At 35.9% G+C, this 18,023-nt stretch overlaps 10 protein-coding genes and 11 long non-coding RNA genes across 21 annotated transcripts, besides 1 other annotated feature; 10 read left to right on the forward strand and 11 right to left on the reverse strand.

The window, feature by feature from the left end:
- Positions 1–18: 18 nt before the first annotated feature.
- On the reverse strand, positions 19–1,216 carry SPOM_SPNCRNA.6492. Its single transcript, NR_195840.1, has one exon. It is a non-coding gene; the product is annotated as a non-coding RNA (long non-coding RNA).
- Positions 324–2,934, forward strand: crb2 (DNA repair protein). Its single transcript, NM_001023768.3, has one exon. It carries the CDS (start codon positions 444–446, stop codon positions 2,778–2,780), a length of 2,337 nt encoding a protein of 778 aa, NP_596748.1. The 5' UTR covers positions 324–443; the 3' UTR covers positions 2,781–2,934.
- SPOM_SPNCRNA.6493 lies at positions 1,385–2,207 on the reverse strand. The gene has a single exon (NR_195841.1). It is a non-coding gene; the product is annotated as a non-coding RNA (long non-coding RNA).
- rtt109 (histone lysine acetyltransferase Rtt109) lies at positions 2,843–4,118 on the reverse strand. Its single transcript, NM_001023769.3, has one exon. It carries the CDS (start codon positions 4,104–4,106, stop codon positions 2,997–2,999), a length of 1,110 nt encoding a protein of 369 aa, NP_596749.1. The 5' UTR covers positions 4,107–4,118; the 3' UTR covers positions 2,843–2,996.
- Positions 3,077–4,365, forward strand: SPOM_SPNCRNA.1680. The gene has a single exon (NR_150577.1). It is a non-coding gene; the product is annotated as a non-coding RNA, possible alternative UTR (long non-coding RNA).
- On the forward strand, positions 4,334–5,474 carry rpn12 (19S proteasome regulatory subunit Rpn12). The gene is made up of 2 exons (NM_001023770.3): positions 4,334–4,513; positions 4,565–5,474. The coding sequence occupies exons 1-2, from the start codon at positions 4,363–4,365 to the stop codon at positions 5,224–5,226; spliced, it is 813 nt and encodes a 270-aa protein (NP_596750.2). The 5' UTR covers positions 4,334–4,362; the 3' UTR covers positions 5,227–5,474.
- On the reverse strand, positions 5,350–6,656 carry rbk1 (ribokinase). Its single transcript, NM_001023771.3, has one exon. The coding sequence runs from the start codon at positions 6,458–6,460 to the stop codon at positions 5,504–5,506; it is 957 nt and encodes a 318-aa protein (NP_596751.1). The 5' UTR covers positions 6,461–6,656; the 3' UTR covers positions 5,350–5,503.
- SPOM_SPNCRNA.6494 lies at positions 5,487–6,629 on the forward strand. The gene has a single exon (NR_195842.1). It is a non-coding gene; the product is annotated as a non-coding RNA (long non-coding RNA).
- Positions 6,657–6,874: 218 nt separating the features above from the next.
- SPOM_SPNCRNA.6495 lies at positions 6,875–7,259 on the reverse strand. The gene has a single exon (NR_195843.1). It is a non-coding gene; the product is annotated as a non-coding RNA (long non-coding RNA).
- Positions 7,260–7,333: 74 nt separating this feature from the next.
- Positions 7,334–7,680: an LONG TERMINAL REPEAT.
- On the reverse strand, positions 7,496–7,978 carry SPOM_SPNCRNA.6496. Its single transcript, NR_195844.1, has one exon. It is a non-coding gene; the product is annotated as a non-coding RNA (long non-coding RNA).
- Positions 7,804–9,052, forward strand: mrz1 (ubiquitin-protein ligase E3). The gene has a single exon (NM_001023772.3). The coding sequence runs from the start codon at positions 8,031–8,033 to the stop codon at positions 8,835–8,837; it is 807 nt and encodes a 268-aa protein (NP_596752.1). The 5' UTR covers positions 7,804–8,030; the 3' UTR covers positions 8,838–9,052.
- SPOM_SPNCRNA.6497 lies at positions 8,087–8,943 on the reverse strand. The gene has a single exon (NR_195845.1). It is a non-coding gene; the product is annotated as a non-coding RNA (long non-coding RNA).
- Positions 9,053–9,129: 77 nt separating the features above from the next.
- Positions 9,130–9,973, forward strand: mrpl23 (mitochondrial 54S ribosomal protein uL13m). The gene is made up of 2 exons (NM_001023773.3): positions 9,130–9,280; positions 9,323–9,973. Exons 1-2 carry the CDS (start codon positions 9,260–9,262, stop codon positions 9,773–9,775), a joined length of 474 nt encoding a protein of 157 aa, NP_596753.1. The 5' UTR covers positions 9,130–9,259; the 3' UTR covers positions 9,776–9,973.
- scs2 (VAP family protein) lies at positions 9,944–11,953 on the reverse strand. Its single transcript, NM_001355837.2, has 3 exons — positions 11,874–11,953; positions 11,534–11,738; positions 9,944–11,263 (listed from the first exon to the last, which is right to left on the reverse strand). The coding sequence occupies exons 2-3, from the start codon at positions 11,721–11,723 to the stop codon at positions 10,302–10,304; spliced, it is 1,152 nt and encodes a 383-aa protein (NP_001342726.1). The 5' UTR covers positions 11,724–11,738; positions 11,874–11,953; the 3' UTR covers positions 9,944–10,301.
- SPOM_SPNCRNA.6498 lies at positions 10,638–10,861 on the forward strand. The gene has a single exon (NR_195846.1). It is a non-coding gene; the product is annotated as a non-coding RNA (long non-coding RNA).
- A 143-nt stretch (positions 11,954–12,096) lies between the features above and the next one.
- SPOM_SPBC16G5.06 (uncharacterized protein) lies at positions 12,097–14,739 on the forward strand. The gene has a single exon (NM_001023775.3). It carries the CDS (start codon positions 12,534–12,536, stop codon positions 13,224–13,226), a length of 693 nt encoding a protein of 230 aa, NP_596755.1. The 5' UTR covers positions 12,097–12,533; the 3' UTR covers positions 13,227–14,739.
- SPOM_SPNCRNA.6499 lies at positions 12,514–13,090 on the reverse strand. Its single transcript, NR_195847.1, has one exon. It is a non-coding gene; the product is annotated as a non-coding RNA (long non-coding RNA).
- SPOM_SPBC16G5.07C (prohibitin) lies at positions 13,309–15,034 on the reverse strand. The gene is made up of 3 exons (NM_001023776.3): positions 14,485–15,034; positions 13,810–14,388; positions 13,309–13,767 (listed from the first exon to the last, which is right to left on the reverse strand). The coding sequence occupies exons 1-3, from the start codon at positions 14,697–14,699 to the stop codon at positions 13,497–13,499; spliced, it is 1,065 nt and encodes a 354-aa protein (NP_596756.1). The 5' UTR covers positions 14,700–15,034; the 3' UTR covers positions 13,309–13,496.
- Positions 15,035–15,408: 374 nt separating this feature from the next.
- Positions 15,409–15,669, forward strand: SPOM_SPNCRNA.6500. Its single transcript, NR_195848.1, has one exon. It is a non-coding gene; the product is annotated as a non-coding RNA (long non-coding RNA).
- Positions 15,518–16,259, reverse strand: SPOM_SPNCRNA.1681. The gene has a single exon (NR_150578.1). It is a non-coding gene; the product is annotated as a non-coding RNA (long non-coding RNA).
- An 11-nt stretch (positions 16,260–16,270) lies between these two features.
- On the forward strand, positions 16,271–17,972 carry trp4 (phosphoribosylanthranilate transferase Trp4). The gene has a single exon (NM_001023777.3). It carries the CDS (start codon positions 16,643–16,645, stop codon positions 17,705–17,707), a length of 1,065 nt encoding a protein of 354 aa, NP_596757.1. The 5' UTR covers positions 16,271–16,642; the 3' UTR covers positions 17,708–17,972.
- The last annotated feature ends 51 nt before the right edge of the window (positions 17,973–18,023 follow it).

An 18,023-nucleotide genomic window follows, 5' to 3' on the forward strand; every position in this document is an offset into this window, starting at 1 on the left:
TTAAACAAGCAAAATCTATTTTCTATGATTGTTTCAAAAAGTCAAGATGAAAAGTTCAAAACTCAAATTTAAAATTACTTCTTCAACATTACTGATTCTAACAACATAAATCTCCTATCGAACGTATTAATAAAAGTGGAAACATGCTGTAGTTTGTACATCAGGTCAAACAATTATTAATAAAATTAGAAAATAAGTTTTTCTACCTTGAGCCCTTCATTTCCATATTAATATATATATATATATGATTAGCCAAATAGCTGGTGTTGTAACTAAACGTTCTTAACTGCTTTCATATAAAGTAACGGTGCAACGTGTTACTTATGCAGAGCTTACAACAGATAAATCGAAATTTGGGTTAAGCCCTGGTTAAATTTGTAGTTCTGACAATTGTGAGGTATTTTAGATGTTTTCAATATTTTGTTTGAAAGTTTAACAATATTATGGAGGTGAATGATACCTCTTTGCATAAAGGATTTGGCCTTGACATAAATTCTCAACGTGTATTTGGAGCACAAGCAGCAATTTCTCGTAACAATTATTCAAAAGTGAATGCTTCAATTAATCCTTCCCCTCCTAGGAGTAATGATAATTCTAATAAGGAGTTTAGTTATTCTAAGGATGTGAATAACAATGGTGCTGTTGAGGAGCTAAGTCTTACGCAGTTGTTTGAAGTACCTAGTCAAGCTGCTTTTGCAAAACAGAGTTCCCAGGACATTTCGGATGATGAACTTATTCAACATGATTCTCGTAAGGTGATATCGTCGCCTTATTCACCCAAGCAGACACATACAGTGTTAAAACGCTTATACGATCGTCAATCAGTTATATCGGACCATGAAAAGCTGTTGACTCCTCAGAATGTATCTAATTCTTCCCAAATTCTTTCCCCATTTACTTCTCTATTACCATCAACTCTTTCAACTTTAAAAGATACACCTTTGTCAGTTTCTCAAAATGAGAAAAACTTAGAAACCGTTGGAGAAGTCCTTGTACCTGAAACCGTAGCTCAACATAGGACAAAGTTTTACGATTACACTTTGGATGAGATGGAAAATGAGACAGAAAGCGGTCAAGTAGAGACTACACCTACTCGACTGGCGACTTCTCTAGGGTCTCCCGTTCTTTATGGTCGAGTAGAGTCCACTCCTCCTGCTTTTTTACCAGAGACATCCGAAAAACAATATAAACGAAAATTTAGCTTTACTGAGCCCTCGTCTGAAAAAGTTGATAATACGGAAACCAAGTTTTCAAAAAAAACTAAAAACATTAATGATGAAAACTTTCCTAATCCATTTAATGTGATTTCTTCATATGAAACAAGTGCTTCACCGTCGACTGTAATAGATCAGTCTAGTCAAGTGAGCTCAATTTTTGTAAACAAACGGCTGAGAAAATCGGTTAATAATCAAGCTATCTCAAGGTCTGACAGCCTAAGCCTGGATACTCCTAAAATTGATAGTTTATTCACTAGGGCTTCTATTAAGCCATTAAAACCTTCCCAATCACCGAATTCAAGAAGGTCTTTTAAAAACCGTGTACTCGCTTTTTTTAAAGGATATCCCTCTTTTTACTACCCAGCAACTCTTGTCGCACCCGTACATTCAGCCGTAACAAGTTCCATCATGTATAAGGTTCAATTTGATGATGCAACTATGAGCACGGTTAATTCAAATCAAATTAAGAGATTTTTTTTGAAAAAAGGAGACGTTGTACAATCCACAAGATTAGGAAAAATCAAGCATACTGTTGTGAAAACATTTCGATCTACTAATGAGCAATTATCCCTTATAGCAGTGGACGCTCTAAACAACGACATGGTTATTTTGGCACACGGAGAAATTGAGGTTACGGTTCCCATTTCTACTATTTATGTTGCTCCTGTGAACATTCGGCGGTTTCAAGGAAGAGACCTCAGTTTTTCTACTTTAAAAGATATGAAGTTTGAGGAAACATCATTTCTTCCTTCACATGATTCTCAGAGAAACCGCTCTTCTTTGAAAGAAAGGGATTCTTCCTTTGTCAAGAAGAACTTGGATTCAGAAAGTAATCAGCTCATCTTTGACGATTGCGTGTTTGCATTCAGCGGTCCCGTGCATGAGGATGCCTATGACCGAAGTGCATTGGAAACTGTAGTTCAGGATCATGGAGGATTAGTTCTTGATACAGGCTTACGCCCTTTGTTTAATGACCCGTTTAAAAGCAAACAAAAAAAGTTACGCCATTTGAAACCTCAAAAGCGAAGTAAATCGTGGAATCAAGCTTTCGTTGTATCTGACACATTTTCTAGAAAGGTTAAATATTTAGAAGCTCTAGCTTTTAATATCCCGTGTGTCCATCCTCAATTTATTAAACAGTGCTTAAAAATGAACAGAGTTGTTGATTTTTCTCCTTATTTATTGGCATCTGGCTATTCACACCGTCTAGATTGTACACTTTCCCAACGGATAGAACCTTTTGATACCACTGATTCTTTATATGACAGACTTTTGGCAAGGAAGGGTCCTTTATTTGGAAAAAAGATTTTATTTATTATACCTGAAGCAAAATCTTGGCAGAAAAAGATTGAAAATACAGAGCAGGGTCAAAAAGCTTTGGCTCATGTCTATCACGCGTTGGCATTGGGTGCTGACGTTGAAATTAGACCAAATGTTGCACATTTGGAGTGTGATTTGATACTTACGATGGATGGAAACATTGTAGATGAAACTAATTGTCCGGTCGTTGATCCTGAATGGATAGTCGAATGTCTTATTAGTCAGTCTGATATTTCTACTTAGTTTTGGTTTTTTGATATAGTTATTTTTACTAACTCCCCCTGAGTTTCACTCTCATTAATTTAGCTTTTTATTAATTTTAGATATTTGTTGTTTATTAATTTATTTGCAATACTGACGAAAAGTGTCAATTTCAATATTAAACAAAAACTTTCTCTAAAAATCTACATGAGAGGATTGATTGGGATTATTAAAAATTTTCAACGAACTTAAAGTCCTTTATTTTTTCACTTTTTTTCGTGGCTGTAGAATATTGGCTTGCGTAGCAGGTTTCGAATGGTTGTGATTTTTACGATCATCACGTTTTGCCAACCCACATATATCTAGCTTGTAGCGCTTATAATGAAAATCCTTTAAATTTTGTACAGCGGAAAGTGTGTTACTAAGAAACTTTTCTGTTGACGACTGTGCATCAGATAAAGAGCCAAATGGATGCTTCAATAAAGTATCGTAAGTGACTCTGTATAATTTAGCTGGAATCATTACACCAGAATCACCAAAATTATCTTTAGCAATAAATTCTCTTGTTTGATAGAACTGTAGCTGTAATGTGAAAAAGCCAACTAGTTTACCTGAGGAGCACTCTTGTCTATAAGTCAGCGTATCCCAAAACTCTTCAACGGACATGTCACTTTTCTCATCTTGAAGCTCGCATAAATACCTACATTTTGGGTCATCTGGAAATCTTGGTAATTCTTCAACTGCTTTTCCAGTTGTTATAGCGTTGCTTTCAATCCAATGACGATTGGGTAAGTACGAACGAATATTTTCAAGTCCAGGAACAAATAAATAAGCCTTAGGAAGTAATGTGGAATTCTTTTGCTTTTCGGAATCGTTTGGTGCTTCACTGTCAGTATAATACTTCCTGAGTTTTTCCAAACAATTTACCCACCAGCGTAACAAACCAGAATCATTCAGCACATGCTTTTGTCCATTGTCCACCGACTCAGGAAATAAATATTGACCTTGAGCAATCGCAAACAGAGTCAAAGTTACATTTTCGGCTCCTTGTTTTCTAAGACCGTCAATAAGTGTCACTAAGCAGCAAAAAGCAAGAGAGTTACAAGATACCCCTTTGCTGCCGAATCCGGTAGAATCTGCTTTAGATACAAATACTATAAACTCTTTGTTTTTTTCGTAAACTATGCATTCCATGCCAAAAATAAATACATTTTGTTCCTCTACCAAAAAAAGATGACTCCCAAATTGAAAATCCTTAGACTTCTTACTTTGACCAAATAGAAATGGACATTTCTCTAAAGTACTTTTAAGATGATAAATACTCAATTTTCTGCCTTCTAATATACTTTCTGACCAAAGATCCGGCATATTCTTTAGTTTAAAGGATAAAGAGAGTTAACGCAACTACAGCAATTATTGTGAGTGAATACTATGTTACAATTGCTTAAGTGATATAATGAATCTAATAAAACAACGTCAAAATCCGTAAGGAGCTTTAATTTTTGCTGGTAAACCTTTATAGTGTGTTCGTTATTGATGACTATTCTGAGATGCATGGCAAGAGGTGTTGTTTCTACAGCTCTCTTAAAAGTTCCAACTTATTACACTCTCAATACACATCAATATGAGTACATTAGACTTGAACCATTTAGCAGATCTTTATGACAGAAAGGATTGGAATGCTTGTAAAAAGGAACTTCTGAAACTGAAAGTCGAACTTGCTAAGCAGAACCTCTTCGTCCCTACTAGCGATAAAGAGAAAGCTAGTTTTGCCAGTATGTTATTTGTATAGTTATCTAAGAACAGACCTCTAATCTTCCTTATAGGAAATGTATTTGAATACGGTGTACTTGTCTCGATTCAAACTTGTGATATTGAATCGTTTGCAAGGTATGCTAGCCAAGTAATTCCTTTTTATCATGATTCCCTTGTCCCTTCATCAAGGATGGGACTTGTTACAGGATTAAATTTGTTGTATCTATTATCTGAAAATCGTATCGCTGAATTTCACACAGCCTTGGAATCCGTTCCTGACAAATCGTTATTTGAAAGAGATCCGTACGTAGAATGGGTTATTTCTCTAGAACAAAATGTAATGGAAGGTGCATTTGATAAGGTAGCATCCATGATTCGATCCTGTAACTTTCCTGAGTTTAGTTATTTTATGAAAATTGTTATGAGTATGGTTCGAAACGAAATTGCGACTTGTGCCGAGAAAGTGTATTCAGAAATCCCCTTATCTAATGCAACAAGTTTGCTGTACCTGGAAAACACTAAGGAAACCGAAAAACTTGCTGAAGAACGAGGCTGGGATATTAGAGACGGTGTAATATACTTTCCCAAAGAGGCCAATGCTTTGGAGACGGAGGATGGTATGCTTATTGATGAGGAAGACGAATTGGAGCTTCCTCCCACTGCTAGCAAGCACACAATTTCGAGTATTCGTCAATTACTGAGTTACACCTCAGAATTAGAGCAGATTGTTTAATGAATCAAACATCTTGTTTGATGGTAATTACTCTTTCTACAAAAGTCAAGGCGTTTATTTCACTTCCCTCTTATTAACAAACGAATCATATTTTATGCTATAACCTTTATTATTCGTAAGAGATACCTTTTGTTCTCATTAACTTGAGCAACATGCAAGTTTATGTTCAATACTGAAAAAGAGTTGATGAAGTTATATGAGATAAGAATGTGTAGAAATCTAAAATCGAATTATGCTTTTTTCTTCCCTTTGTAAGGTAACGCGTAAAAGCCAGAGGCTATGTATTCTTTTTTAGGTTAAAGGAACCATCGACTTCAAGTAAGGAAGGAATAGAACTTGCAGCTCCCTTTCTCTGTACAGTAATAGCACTACATTTAGCAGCAAATTCCAGTGAGTCCTTAAGTGGCTGTCCGTGTGCAATTGAATTAGAAAAGGCACCAATGAAGGTATCGCCAGCGGCAGTCGTGTCAACGGCTTTCACTTTGCATGCTGAGACCAAAGCAGATTCTCCGTTCGCAGACTTATAGTAAGCACCTTGGCTACCAAGGGTTATAATTACGGCTTTACGGACACCGAAGCTTAGTAACTTAGAAGCATATGCATCCACATTTTCCAACGTAGCAGGTGAGTCTGCTTGATTTAAGAGAATGGCAGCTTCATGTTCGTTAGGTACAAGATAGGCACAATAAGATATCATGTCATGACTAAGCGGAATCGCTGGTGCTGGATTCATCAAAACATCGACACCATGTTTGTGAGCGATCTGCAATGCAATTTCCACTGCTTCTAAAGGAATTTCTAATTGCATAATTAGAAGATTACATGTTGATATTCTTTGCTCCATGGCCTTCACAAACGCAGTATCAACATTACCGTTCGCACCCTCAGAAAGCAAAATTCTGTTTTCTCCCGTTTCTTCGACAATAATCATGGCAACACCTGTGGACTTGTTTTCAATCTTTTTGACATTATCTACATTTACGCCGTCTTTCTTCAATCCGGACAACATTTCCACCCCAAAGGCATCATCACCTACGCATCCCAACATAGATACTTTCGTATCAGCCGGATTTGATAGCCTAGCAACAGCTACAGCTTGATTAGCTCCTTTCCCACCATTTCCTGTACTGAAGCCATCTGGTTCTCCATGAATCGTCTCACCACCTGAGGGACATATCTTTGTACGCATTACGAGATCGGTATTCATACTCCCTAAAACGACTATATTAATCATTTTAAAAAAATATGGCAACAAAAACAAGAGAATTTGAAGAAATTGAGCAAGAGTATGAATTAGTAGATGTCGTTGGCAATGCTACTTGGCAAGTTATTTATCAATTAATTTAAGAAGGAAGAATGTTAGGAACGACAATATACACAGGTAAAGTAATAGGAAAATTCACGAAAGACAGCTAGTGAAATTAAATGTTAGTGAGATATACTATCGTAAACCGTAGTTATGTAATAGGATCAAGCTAACCAGCGAAGTAACCGCTACCTCCATGAATTTTATCACACCAATGTTCAGCATAAAATGTAGTAACAAATATTGTTATACAAAGTATATCCATTTTTATTGACTATGAATTTATTAAATAATGTTTTCAAGTGAGCAAGACGAACCCGAAAACAGAAAAACAATAAGCCCATAAATTTTTGTTTATTTAAGTAAATATCTCAAGCCGTCTAAATTAGTCATGTGAACTTGCAATCAGCATTACATTTTGACTAACTCTTAGAACTTATATGAAGTAGAAGTTGTTGCCTCGGTACCGCGGTATTATATGCAGTTCATTTTGTTTTGGAGAATGCAAAATCGAGTTCGCTCTAAACAATTCTTTTAAGCAATAATCTTAAAAGGCAAATATTGAAATCAAAGATACGTAGCTGTTTCAACTATAAACAAGTACATTCCAAATTTTAAATCTAGAGATTAGGGTTTTCCACGGTAGTTTAAAGAGCGAAAAGGCATTCAGATGAACAAAAGATGCTAAGTTTTTTAGCTAAACCCGCTTATACTTTCTTATTTCTCGAGGACTTTAGCCTCTCTACTTACCTAAAAGTTTCTGTACAGTGCAATACAGGTTACTTCGTTATATTTTTTAACTGTTGACTACGCAGTTCGGTATCTGTTTAACGATACGAAAAATTGCGGTACGTTTCTCTAGCGACCTACAATATAGCGGTATGCAATATTTAACTAACAATGTATATTTATTGTTATAAGAAGTCTATTAGTATCGGTCACCGATATAGCTAATAACTGAGCTGAGGAACGAGGTTCAGTGGTAGCTCTATTTACAATCTTTCTAATAGTTTTTAGCAATTTATTTATGTATGCAGAAAAGCAATTTATCCGCATCTATCAGCAAACGAATCTTAAGTAATATCTTAGCATATGACATATAGTGATACGCAACGTACTGTATCATAGCTAGTGTAGTTCTGCTAACATTAACATGTACTTCTTTGTTTGTATTATGCATATAGCATTAACCGCGTTAAGCTAAGTTAACGTTACGAAGAGCGTACAGAAGAGATTCAGTTTAGTAACTGCGAATTGTTAATTGTTCTCATAACTTAGCCTACATCTAGTGTAAGACGACGATTGTGAAAATTCACCTTAAAAAATTCAACAAGTCTTGCAAATTATGACTTGAATAATTTTCCATTAAGAAGAATAAGCACACAATGTTTTTTGATGACAAGATAACTTGACATTCTGCCATTCATGCGGTTTCATACACATCAATTAATTTAGTGCATAAATACAATATAACAAGTTATTAAATTTTAGAAGAAGAATGAAAAAGCAATTCCTTGTACGTAAAAACTCGTCAAATTCTCGCTACCTTCGTCGAGATTGCGTTATATGTTTACAAAAAGATGGTCTTCGGGCACAGCTATCTCCATGTGGGCATGACCAGTTCGATTATTCTTGCATATGTCGCTGGATGGATCAATCCTTGACATGTCCCATCTGTAAGAGACACGTAGATTGTGTGTTTTATGGATTTCATGGGTCAAGTTTGTATAAGAAGTGGTATACTCAATCTTTGGGGTCAAATCAGTATTCGATTTCACGACAATTACTACGGCAGCCTTCATTTTCCTCCAGCGAAAACACTGACAGATTGGCCGATTTGCTACGCGTACGACGTTTCATCTATCAAAAGGCATGGAAAAGCTATGAAAATCCCTCGCTTTCATCACATAGGCAATATCAAATACCCACTCCTATCCAACTAGCTTCTAGCGCATCTTTATTAAAGAAAGTGGAAAGCTTTATTGCTAAAGAACTTCTCTTGTTTGAATATTTAGATGGACATCAAATTAACTTTATACAAATCTTTTTGATGGGTCTCTTACGAGTTCAGAATATTCAACATCCACAAACCATTGATGAATTAGCGGAATTTATAGGCCATGAAGAGTCCTCTATACTCCTCCATGAATTGCAAAGATATTTACAATTCCGTCCATTGTCGATAAGCAGCTACTTGTATAGCAAGCGATATTTGTATGGTCCGGAAGGCTTAACAATGGTTCAGCTGTTGAGTCAAATTGAAAACATTCAGCATGAATCTGGTCCTGAGACGGAAAATTCGTAATCAAGCGTTAATTGTATATTATTGCAATTTACTGTGATTCTTTGGGCTTATCAAAAATTAGTTTTATCATTGTATCGTTCATTGCCTTATTTTTTCTAATATATACAAATGGTATTTTTTGAAGCAATAGCTATTAGCTTTATCATGATTAGTAAAGGAGGTTCGTATTATGAATTGAAAAATCAATATTTAAGAAATAATAAATAAAACAACATTTTTGAAAAATAGAAATTTTGTAGGTAACAGTTACCTTACTACAGTTGCTTAGCATCCAATATTTACCCACACCTACAAGCTTGAGGAAACATTATTTGAGCAATTTTCCTACTTCTCTTTTATTAGAAACCACTGATATTGTACTGTCGCTTTAAGAGAAAAATCAGAAGGAACTGAGGATTTTATGATATAGAAATCTCAACGCGATGTCAACGTTGAATGGACAAGTATGAAATTAGTTTGACAGTTTCTTTTACTAACAATATCAGACAGCATTGGCTTACGCCAAAGTTTGGCATCATGTTTCTGCAAAAAATGTTCCTCTAGGTAGGCTGGCTTCCCAAATTGCAACTACTCTTATGGGCAAGCACAAACCCATTTATCACCCTGCAGCAGACTGTGGAGATGTCGTAGTAGTCACTGACTGTTCTGAAATTGGGATTTCTGGTCGAAAACTCGAAAATCATAAATATTATTCACATTCGGGTCAGCCTGGTCATCTTAAAGAGTGGACGATGGAAGAAATGGCTGCGAAACGGGGGCACAAGGATTTGTTGAGAAGAGCAGTTGGTGGAATGCTTCCAAGAAATAAGCTTTGGGATAGGAGAATGAAACGTCTTTATATTTACGATGGAGCTGAACACCCTTATAAGGCAAACATATTTCGTTCCTACCATAATCCTGTAAGTTCGCAAATTGCGAAGGAATTATTCTCGAAATAAGTGTTTAAAATCTCCTTTAATTTTAAAAGGTAGTTCAAAGAACAAAAGCCATATCCCTACTCACTTAAATTTCATTGATTTTTTGCATTAATGTTTGAACATTCCACAATGTCGTATGCCCTAAAAAGCTAACACATTTTAATATTGTTCTTTCCAAAAAAAATTATTTTATATAAATTAATGTTATTGTATTCACTATAAGAAGCTGTAATGTATTTAAAGACACATTTACGTTTGTGAACTGGTAAGAATGAATGTCTGGTAACCATAAGAGGACTACAACTTTTCTTGCGAGTAAAAAGTAGATAACATGAGACGTCGACATAAATAACGACATTTGGAAATTATCTCCAAAGCCAGATAAACGCGCTAAAAAGTACCCTATCGTTGTGAAGAGCAAACAAATTCAACAAACGTCAACCTAAAACCTTGCTTAGCAAAGGCCATATAAAGTAATAAAATCAAGAGCCATTAACTTAGGGAGAAGATTTTACACTTCTTATTAAACATATCTACGCTTTACATTTTAAAAGAAAAGATAGCCAATAAGGAAGAAAATCAGGCAAAGAATGATAACAATATTGGGAGGAATTCCTGGAGATTCGGTTAAAGAAGCACCAGTGGAACTCGAAGGGTCAGCTGAATAAGAGGGCTTGATTTGTTCCAAGGCGTTGTCGGAACTATGAGCACCTGCAGCAGGTTTTGCCCCTTGTAAAGATTCACGAGTTTCAGATCCGAGATTTTCAGAAACTTTTTCAACGGCAGGGGTAGATTCAGGAAGTTTAGAATCGAAATCATTCTTCTTAGTATCAAATTCTTCATTGACAGCTGATAAATTTTGGGGGACGGGAGGAGGGGGGTGGACTGGTGGAGTCGAAGAAACAGAGCGACGAGGGCTTTCTGAAGGCTTTGGAATTTCATTATCAATAATATCTTGTACCTTCGATCTAGCAACATCGGCTCCTTTGGAAGAAGCACTTTCGGCTGTCACAATGGTATCTTTGACAGAAGCAGCACCATTGTCAGCATCAGTAACAACGGTTTGAACTACACTGGCGTCGGGAATTTGTGCACTTTCGAAAGTAGAGCGGAAGGTACTATCTGGAACAACAGTATTAACACCATTGCTTAAATGATCCTTTGCTCCATTGAAGTCATTTTGAGCTTCATCCAAAGACACACCAACCGCCGTAGGGCCGCCGACAGAAGATGCTAAGTTTTCGGAACCTTCAACAGAAACAGGGGGGTTAGAAGTACTAGTGTTCTCAACCTGTTTATCAGCGGATTGAGGAGGTTGCTTAGTTGAATAAACACAGCGGATTTTACGATCAAAAATGGAACGGCCTTGTTTTTCCATTTCAGTCCAAAACTCGTGATAATTTTCGACATTACTGGTATCAGCATCACCGATAGCCATACTTTGAATTAAAAACTTGTCACGACATTTAAAGTCAGGAGCAGGCTCCTCCTTCATAGCTTGAAGCAAAACTAGAATATATGTTAGCCAAGATAATAGAAAAACACTAGAGGCACGTAAAGATAAAAAAAAAAGATGATAGTAGTTTATTCCAAAAAAAGAAGAGCGAAAAACAACAAACTTTAAAAGAATAAAATATAATATCACAACTTTTAAAAGTCCAAAATGTATTTATATCTTATCTAAATATAAAAACATTTGAAAGACATAAAAAAGACTACAAAAAAATAAATGTGAACAGATAGATAGGTGGTTCGCTCCAGAGTAAATAAATTACAAACCTTGTACGTTCACCGTAGATTTTGGTTCAATTTTTCCTGAGTTGGGACGAACACAGTAGTGCTTGGGAGCAGTAGTCTTCACCTTGAAAATGACAGGCTCGGGATTGGGATTATGGACGGAGATGAGCTCCTTCGACATAGTCGTAAAAGGAGGATAGAAAAACAACTCTCCACTACACTCGACACTCATTGTGAATAACTATCTCTATTTAGGTTAATAAATATGTAAAACATTTCAGCACATTATTGGTATTTTGAGATCAGACACAACAACGAGCTCAAGGAATTCGCAAGCGGATGAACTTTCATCTTTTATTTAATGCAAAGTAATAAATCATACCTAAAATATGAAAAGATAAGCGCGTGGACCGCTTCCTAACAAGTTGTACCAAAAATAGGAAACTTCTCAAGTTGGTAGTTGAGTGGTATGCGCGCACCCCATACCTATTTGTGGACGTAGGAAATGGCTAGCAAATGACGGTGAACTCGGTGACCCTCGGTAAATTAATCGGTGAATAGGCTTATTGAACACCATGTAAAAGGCTCGCTACTTTAATTCCGCTATCATATACTGGTTAATTAAATTTCTTATTAATTTTTATTCTTTCAGTTAACCCTCTAATATATGGTATTGTTTAAGGACTTGAAATGGTTAGTATTCAGAATTAATGTAAGTCTTTGCTTGTTCGGTGAGAGATTCAAGTGTAACCAAAATATCACGAACTTCGACTAAGGCTTTTCTTTCAGAGGTATATCTCTTGAGTGATCTTTTCTCTTTTATTTTCATCTGGTAAATACTATCTACCCTAATTCATCACTATCGTTCTCGTTTTTTGCATAACAAACATAGTGTAGCTTGATTTCTACACCCTTGATTCATTTTGCTATTTATTGCGCTTTCCATTTTTAAAACTCCTTTTGCATTGTTAGAAATATTTTCTAGTTAATCATTAAAACTTTTTATTTGTGTGAGGGTAACTCGATAACTTCTTTTAAATCAATGAACATCCGGTCTTTTCTTTTGATTTCAATTTTTACTGCCATAAGTTATCTAGTGGTGGATGGGGCTACTCCTAGAACTTTTGCACCATCTGCCAGTGTCAGTATAAACTATGGTACATTGAGCACCGTATTTCCTAGTTTATACCGAAGGGCCTCAACTTCTTCGAGCTCAAGTTCTTCTTCTATATCCACCAGCCATGATAGTCAACCATCGACCTCCTCCTCATCACCTTCCTCTACTTCGACCAGTTCTAGTTCAGGCACGTCAGTGATTACAGCTTCAGATGTTTCAGCATCAAATGAAATTATTTCTTCCAGCACCAATAATTCTATTCATCAGCAGGTATCTGTTGTGACAGAGTACGTTACCATTCAACCGACTACATATGTTACGACGATATTTCAATACACGTCGCTTGCTTCAACTATTGCTGCACAAAGTGGCATTGCGTCTCTCGTTCCTCAGACTTACACACCCTATGGAGGTGTGAAAGCTCTCATAGGTATTTTGGTGGGTGTTGTGGTTGGTTCTGTGTTTCTTCTTGCTATTGTGATGGTTATTGCTAGGATTTGGGGACCTCGTTTGCTTGCTAACAAAGATCAGAACAATAACAACGAAGATCTCGATAGTAATTTAGTTTCAAAAGACTCGGAGGGAACTCCACAAATCACATACGCTTCAAATTTCTAATTTGTAAGTTTTTTTTACTTGTTTTATTGGCTCTTAATGTTTTGTATACTATTCATTCACGTCTTCTACATTTAATGATAGATTTTGTTTGACGACGCACGCCCAAAGCTTGTTATTTCAATCTTCATCAACTATTGATTTTATTTATAGATTAGTGAAAACAATTTAGTTCATTTTCCACATCATGATAATTATTTTTATAACGGTAAGGCAGATATTGAATGGTTAGTTATGGTGTATTCAGAATTCCTCATTAACTCTTAATGTTTATTACTTCTCGTCAGTATGCAATTCTTTCGGAGTCGATTTATCAGGAGCGGTAGTTTTAGAAACTTGTTTAAAAATAGACAAGGCTTGAGCAACCATACCAGATACATCGCTCGTTGATGCAGGAACAATCATACTGTTGGAAGCTTTGGCCAATTTCCCGAAATTCGTAATATACTGCTGAGCAATGTATAAACTAACGGCTTCCAAACCGTGTTCTTGCTTCTTGATACTGTCAGCTAATACAGCAATGCCAGAAGCAGTAGCAGAAGCCCTAAAAATGTGAGTAATATATTCATATGAAAATAAAGCTTACTTTTCACGAATTGCTTGAGCTTCTGCCAAGGCGGAATTAATAGTTTTTATTTTTTGACCTTCCGAGTCTAAAATTTCTGCTTGTTTGTCACCCTCAGCAACATTGATTGCGGCTTGTCTTTTTCCTTCAGATTCTAAAATTTCTGCACGCTTTTGTCTCTCTGCGGAAACTTGTTGATGCATCGCCATGACCACGCTTTCAGGGGGTCGAATATCGCGTATTTCATGCCGTAAACAACGTATTCCCCAACTTTCAGCTGCCTTGTTGATAGCATCTGTTATATGAATGTTCAGTGATTGACGCTCGCGTAAGACATGATCCAAAGTTAATCGACCAATTTCGCTTCTCATTGTAGTTTGAGCAAGTTGAGATATGGCATAATCAGCATCTTCCACGCCGTAACTTGCCTTATAGGGATCATACACTTGAATATACAAGACTCCATCTAAGCCTAAAGAAACATTGTCTAATGTAATGGCAGATTGAGTCGGGATTTCAAGCGCTCTTTCTTTTAAGGAGTGAATATAAGCAATTTTATCAATAATTGGAGCAAGAAATGCAACACCAGGGGTCAATATTCTAGATCGGTTAGTAACTTAGCTCATCAAATTAAAGTGAGTTTTTTTCTTCATTCGATTTTTTTTTTAAAAACACATTGTTTCGAGCTTGGCTTACCTACTAAAGCGGCCCATGCGTTCAACAACATAAGCTACTTGTTGCGGAACAAATTTTATTATTGTATTAGTAGCATGATCTCTCCAGGTAGGCGTAAACAGATGAAGTGAAGATGCATCACTTCTATACCTCAAACCAAGGGGCTGTAAACGTCGAAGCAAAAGGAACCTTGAATTGGGAAGTGTCCTTGGGGTAGATAGAAATAATTTCAGCATAATCGCTATTTATTTATTTGAATAAAACTTTTAAGTGAGCAAAAAAGGTGAGAGCACAAAGCTTTTGAACAATTTAAGATAATGATAAAGGTTATACGTGAAAATTGACTAAGTTGAATTTTAATAAACCAAAAATAGAATGCAAACGAACAATGAAATGATTCAGTTAGTTGGGCCAAGAATTAACAGTGTTCGACAAAGAAGTCCGGTCCTATTTTACAACAATTGGCTTGTAAATTAATTTTTTTCCAAAAAAAATAAAATGGGAAATATCAAATCAAATCAAACCCTTCCGATATTAATATCGGCTCTTGCTCACAAGGCAATATGGCTATAAACATGTTCAGTCGCAGAAGTTCATGGGGTTTGTTAACGAAGTGACGTTTCGCTACCTAATTTGCAGGGTAGCAGAATAAAGCATTCACGAAGGAAGGTGAGAAAAACAAAAGAATTTATGTATAAACAAGCGAGTAATTATCGTAGTTTTTTTTGCTATTTTTTCCCTCTTTTCGTACTACGTTATCATTTTTTTGGTACCAAACCTGTAAGACTTTCTTTTAGTTCTTACATGATTTAAAAAGAGCCAGAAGTAACTATAATCTTTTATTGTCAGTAGTGCTTGACAGTGCAATAAAGAAGGGAGCTATTATTGTGTTAATTTTAAAAAATTTGTAAAATTTATTATGTATATTAAAGCTTTCAAAATTTTGAATATATACCTATAACGTTACAAGAATAACCTCGCGTAAGCAACAGAACCATCGTTTCTCTCCTTTTTAACGAAATAAATTCAATAATAGTGGATTTTACCAAAAAAAAAATTGAATAAATAAATCTATTAAAGTAGGTAAATTACGAAATTTTAAAAACAATTATTGAATTAGAAGACAGTTGGAATAGGCAAGGTTGAAATAAACAGAAAAATTTGGTTATGATATTTAAAGCATCATTATACATTTTGGATGGATGGACAAATAAATTCAATTACGGTCCAAATTCAGTATCCCGGAATTTTAATACTTTTCTAGTATGGTAATTAGGAACTGCATCAACAAATAAAAGTATTCTGACACCGCTTTATACCAAGGCTTAAAAAAAATCCTTGGTGACATTTATTAAACGATTCCTCACTTCGATTCATCGAGGATTTTGAAAGGCTGCTTAAGCAAGATCAATAATGAATGGGTAATGTGTTCTTATACATTCTTATAAGCAGCTTACTGAATTTTGCATGCCTGTTCAGCTCTTCAATCACTTACATTCTTTTACTATATTCATGGATTTTTTTACAAAAAATATAATTGCATGTTTAAATATAGTGAACCTTCTAGTACTTTATTGAACATATCGTTATTCCAATTGCAGTTCGGGTTGATGAAGTGCGTAAATCATTGTCATATTCCAATGATTGCTGAATTTCTTGCGTGGTCCAACTTTTGAATGGCGTTGCCGAAATTAGGCATTCAGTGAATCAATTACAGAGCATTCAACTTATGAATTAGGTTTTGGTATGAATGTTAGCAGATTGCTGAACAGTTTACTTGCGCGCCCTTTGCCGTCTTCTCTTAACCACTAAGAAGTAACCTTAAAAAGACGAAAGATTCCGTTCTTCGGATTCTACCTCTTATTGCTCATACTTTTAGCATATTTTTCTGATCTTTAGTATAATAAAGATTAAATCCATATTTTTACACCTATTTCTTTCTTTTTTTCTGCTTTTAATAAATCAGAAAAACCGATTTCACGTTTGCAAGCGAAAATCAATTTCTTGCTAGCAAATTCATTCTGCACTTTCATCAGTTTTGAATCTGAGATACTCTTTCGCGTTTATATTAATTTGATAGAAATATACGAAAGAAAAGTCAACTTCGTTCAATCTATTTATTATTACTTTTTGGTTGCCCTTTTATCCATACAACCAATATTCTAAGCATTTTCTAATAATGATAAATACATTCAATCCCGAAGTCCGTCTGGCCATCCACGATTTGGATAAGGTAGGTCCTGCTATTCCTCTAGAGAACTATGAAGCGGCATTACGTGCAATTTTAACTGGAAAGGCTTCACCCGTCGAAACTGCTTCCTTCCTTGCGAGCCTTCATTTGACCAAAGCCGAGGAAGTTCCCGATATCCTGATGCAAACAGTTCAAATTTTAAAGTCTTACTCCACGCCAATTGCTAATATCGAGATGGTTTCTCCCAGATTTGTCGATATCGTTGGGACGGGTGGTGATGGCCATAACACGTTTAATGTCAGTACTGCCTCTGCCATCGTTGCTGCTGGTGCAGGTCTCTGGGTCTGCAAACATGGCAATAAAGCTTCTACATCTGCCAGTGGATCTGCTGATTTGTTGATGTCGTTTGGTTGTGATCTTCTTAATGTCACTCCCAAAAATATCGTTTCCATTACTGAACAATGCAAGTTTTCATTTTTGTTTGCCCCCATGTGTCACCCTACTTTAAAAAATGTTGCCCCAATTCGTAAACAACTGGGACTTCCCACTATATTTAATTTAGTAGGCCCTCTGTTAAATCCTATTCCTACTTATGCTCGTATTATCGGAGTTAGTAAGCTTTCGTTAGGAGAAGTTGTTGCTAAGACATTATTGAAACTTGGAGCTGGTCGATCATTAGTTGTTTGTGGTGAAGAGGGTTTGGATGAAATCTCTCCCGCTGGACCTACGCATACATGGCTTGTTCGTGACGGAACAATTACTCATGAAGTATACACTCCAGAGTCTTTCCATCTTCAGTCTCATCCTCTCTCCAGTGTAGCCAGTGGCACTCCATCTGCAAACGCCATTCTTTTGGAGGAGTTATTATCAAATATGCTGCACGCTAATCATCCGATTTTGGATTATGTGTTGATGAATACTGCAGCGTTACTTCATGTTGCTGGAATGGCTGAATCTCTTAGAGAGGGTGTCAAAATTGCTCAACAGAGTATCTCTTCTGGGGCAGCACTGAGAGAGCTAAGTAACTTTTCTACTATTAGTCAGCAACCCTAAGGTTTTTATTTCCAAGCTACATTATATCCTAGAACATATATCCGTTCAGACCCCATTTTTGTATATTCCCTTTCTCTTTGTTTTTCAACGTGCCTTTGCAAAAAAAAGCATTATTGTTCTTTTTTTTTACGTTTGTTGTTTATTCTCACTCCTTTTCCATATGGGATATTTTTCTTTAGCTTAGGTCTTATATATCAGTTAGTTATGGATCTATAAAAATCGTATTAGCGATTGAACTGTAGTATATTTAAAATTTATATATCATGTTTACTTAAGCTTAATGTCTTAGATGGGATATTAAGCACAATTGTGTTAC

This window comes from Schizosaccharomyces pombe (assembly GCF_000002945.2).
Source record: "Schizosaccharomyces pombe strain 972h- genome assembly, chromosome: II".
Taxonomy (NCBI): Eukaryota; Fungi; Ascomycota; class Schizosaccharomycetes; order Schizosaccharomycetales; family Schizosaccharomycetaceae; genus Schizosaccharomyces; species Schizosaccharomyces pombe.

Coding starts and splice junctions, on each gene's coding strand:
- crb2 (NM_001023768.3), top strand. CDS start 444: ATGGAGGTGAATGATACCTCTTTGCATAAAGGATTTGGCCTTGACATA.
- rtt109 (NM_001023769.3), bottom strand. CDS start 4,106: ATGCCGGATCTTTGGTCAGAAAGTATATTAGAAGGCAGAAAATTGAGT.
- rpn12 (NM_001023770.3), top strand. CDS start 4,363: ATGAGTACATTAGACTTGAACCATTTAGCAGATCTTTATGACAGAAAG. Junction 4,514..4,564: donor AGAGAAAGCTAGTTTTGCCA/GTATGTTATTTG, acceptor TCTTCCTTATAG/GAAATGTATTTGAATACGGT.
- rbk1 (NM_001023771.3), bottom strand. CDS start 6,460: ATGATTAATATAGTCGTTTTAGGGAGTATGAATACCGATCTCGTAATG.
- mrz1 (NM_001023772.3), top strand. CDS start 8,031: ATGAAAAAGCAATTCCTTGTACGTAAAAACTCGTCAAATTCTCGCTAC.
- mrpl23 (NM_001023773.3), top strand. CDS start 9,260: ATGTCAACGTTGAATGGACAA. Junction 9,281..9,322: donor TGTCAACGTTGAATGGACAA/GTATGAAATTAG, acceptor TAACAATATCAG/ACAGCATTGGCTTACGCCAA.
- scs2 (NM_001355837.2), bottom strand. CDS start 11,723: ATGAGTGTCGAGTGTAGTGGAGAGTTGTTTTTCTATCCTCCTTTTACG. Junction 11,264..11,533: donor ATCTACGGTGAACGTACAAG/GTTTGTAATTTA, acceptor CATATATTCTAG/TTTTGCTTCAAGCTATGAAG.
- SPOM_SPBC16G5.06 (NM_001023775.3), top strand. CDS start 12,534: ATGAACATCCGGTCTTTTCTTTTGATTTCAATTTTTACTGCCATAAGT.
- SPOM_SPBC16G5.07C (NM_001023776.3), bottom strand. CDS start 14,699: ATGCTGAAATTATTTCTATCTACCCCAAGGACACTTCCCAATTCAAGG. Junction 14,389..14,484: donor CGCATGGGCCGCTTTAGTAG/GTAAGCCAAGCT, acceptor TAACCGATCTAG/AATATTGACCCCTGGTGTTG. Junction 13,768..13,809: donor GCTCAAGCAATTCGTGAAAA/GTAAGCTTTATT, acceptor TCACATTTTTAG/GGCTTCTGCTACTGCTTCTG.
- trp4 (NM_001023777.3), top strand. CDS start 16,643: ATGATAAATACATTCAATCCCGAAGTCCGTCTGGCCATCCACGATTTG.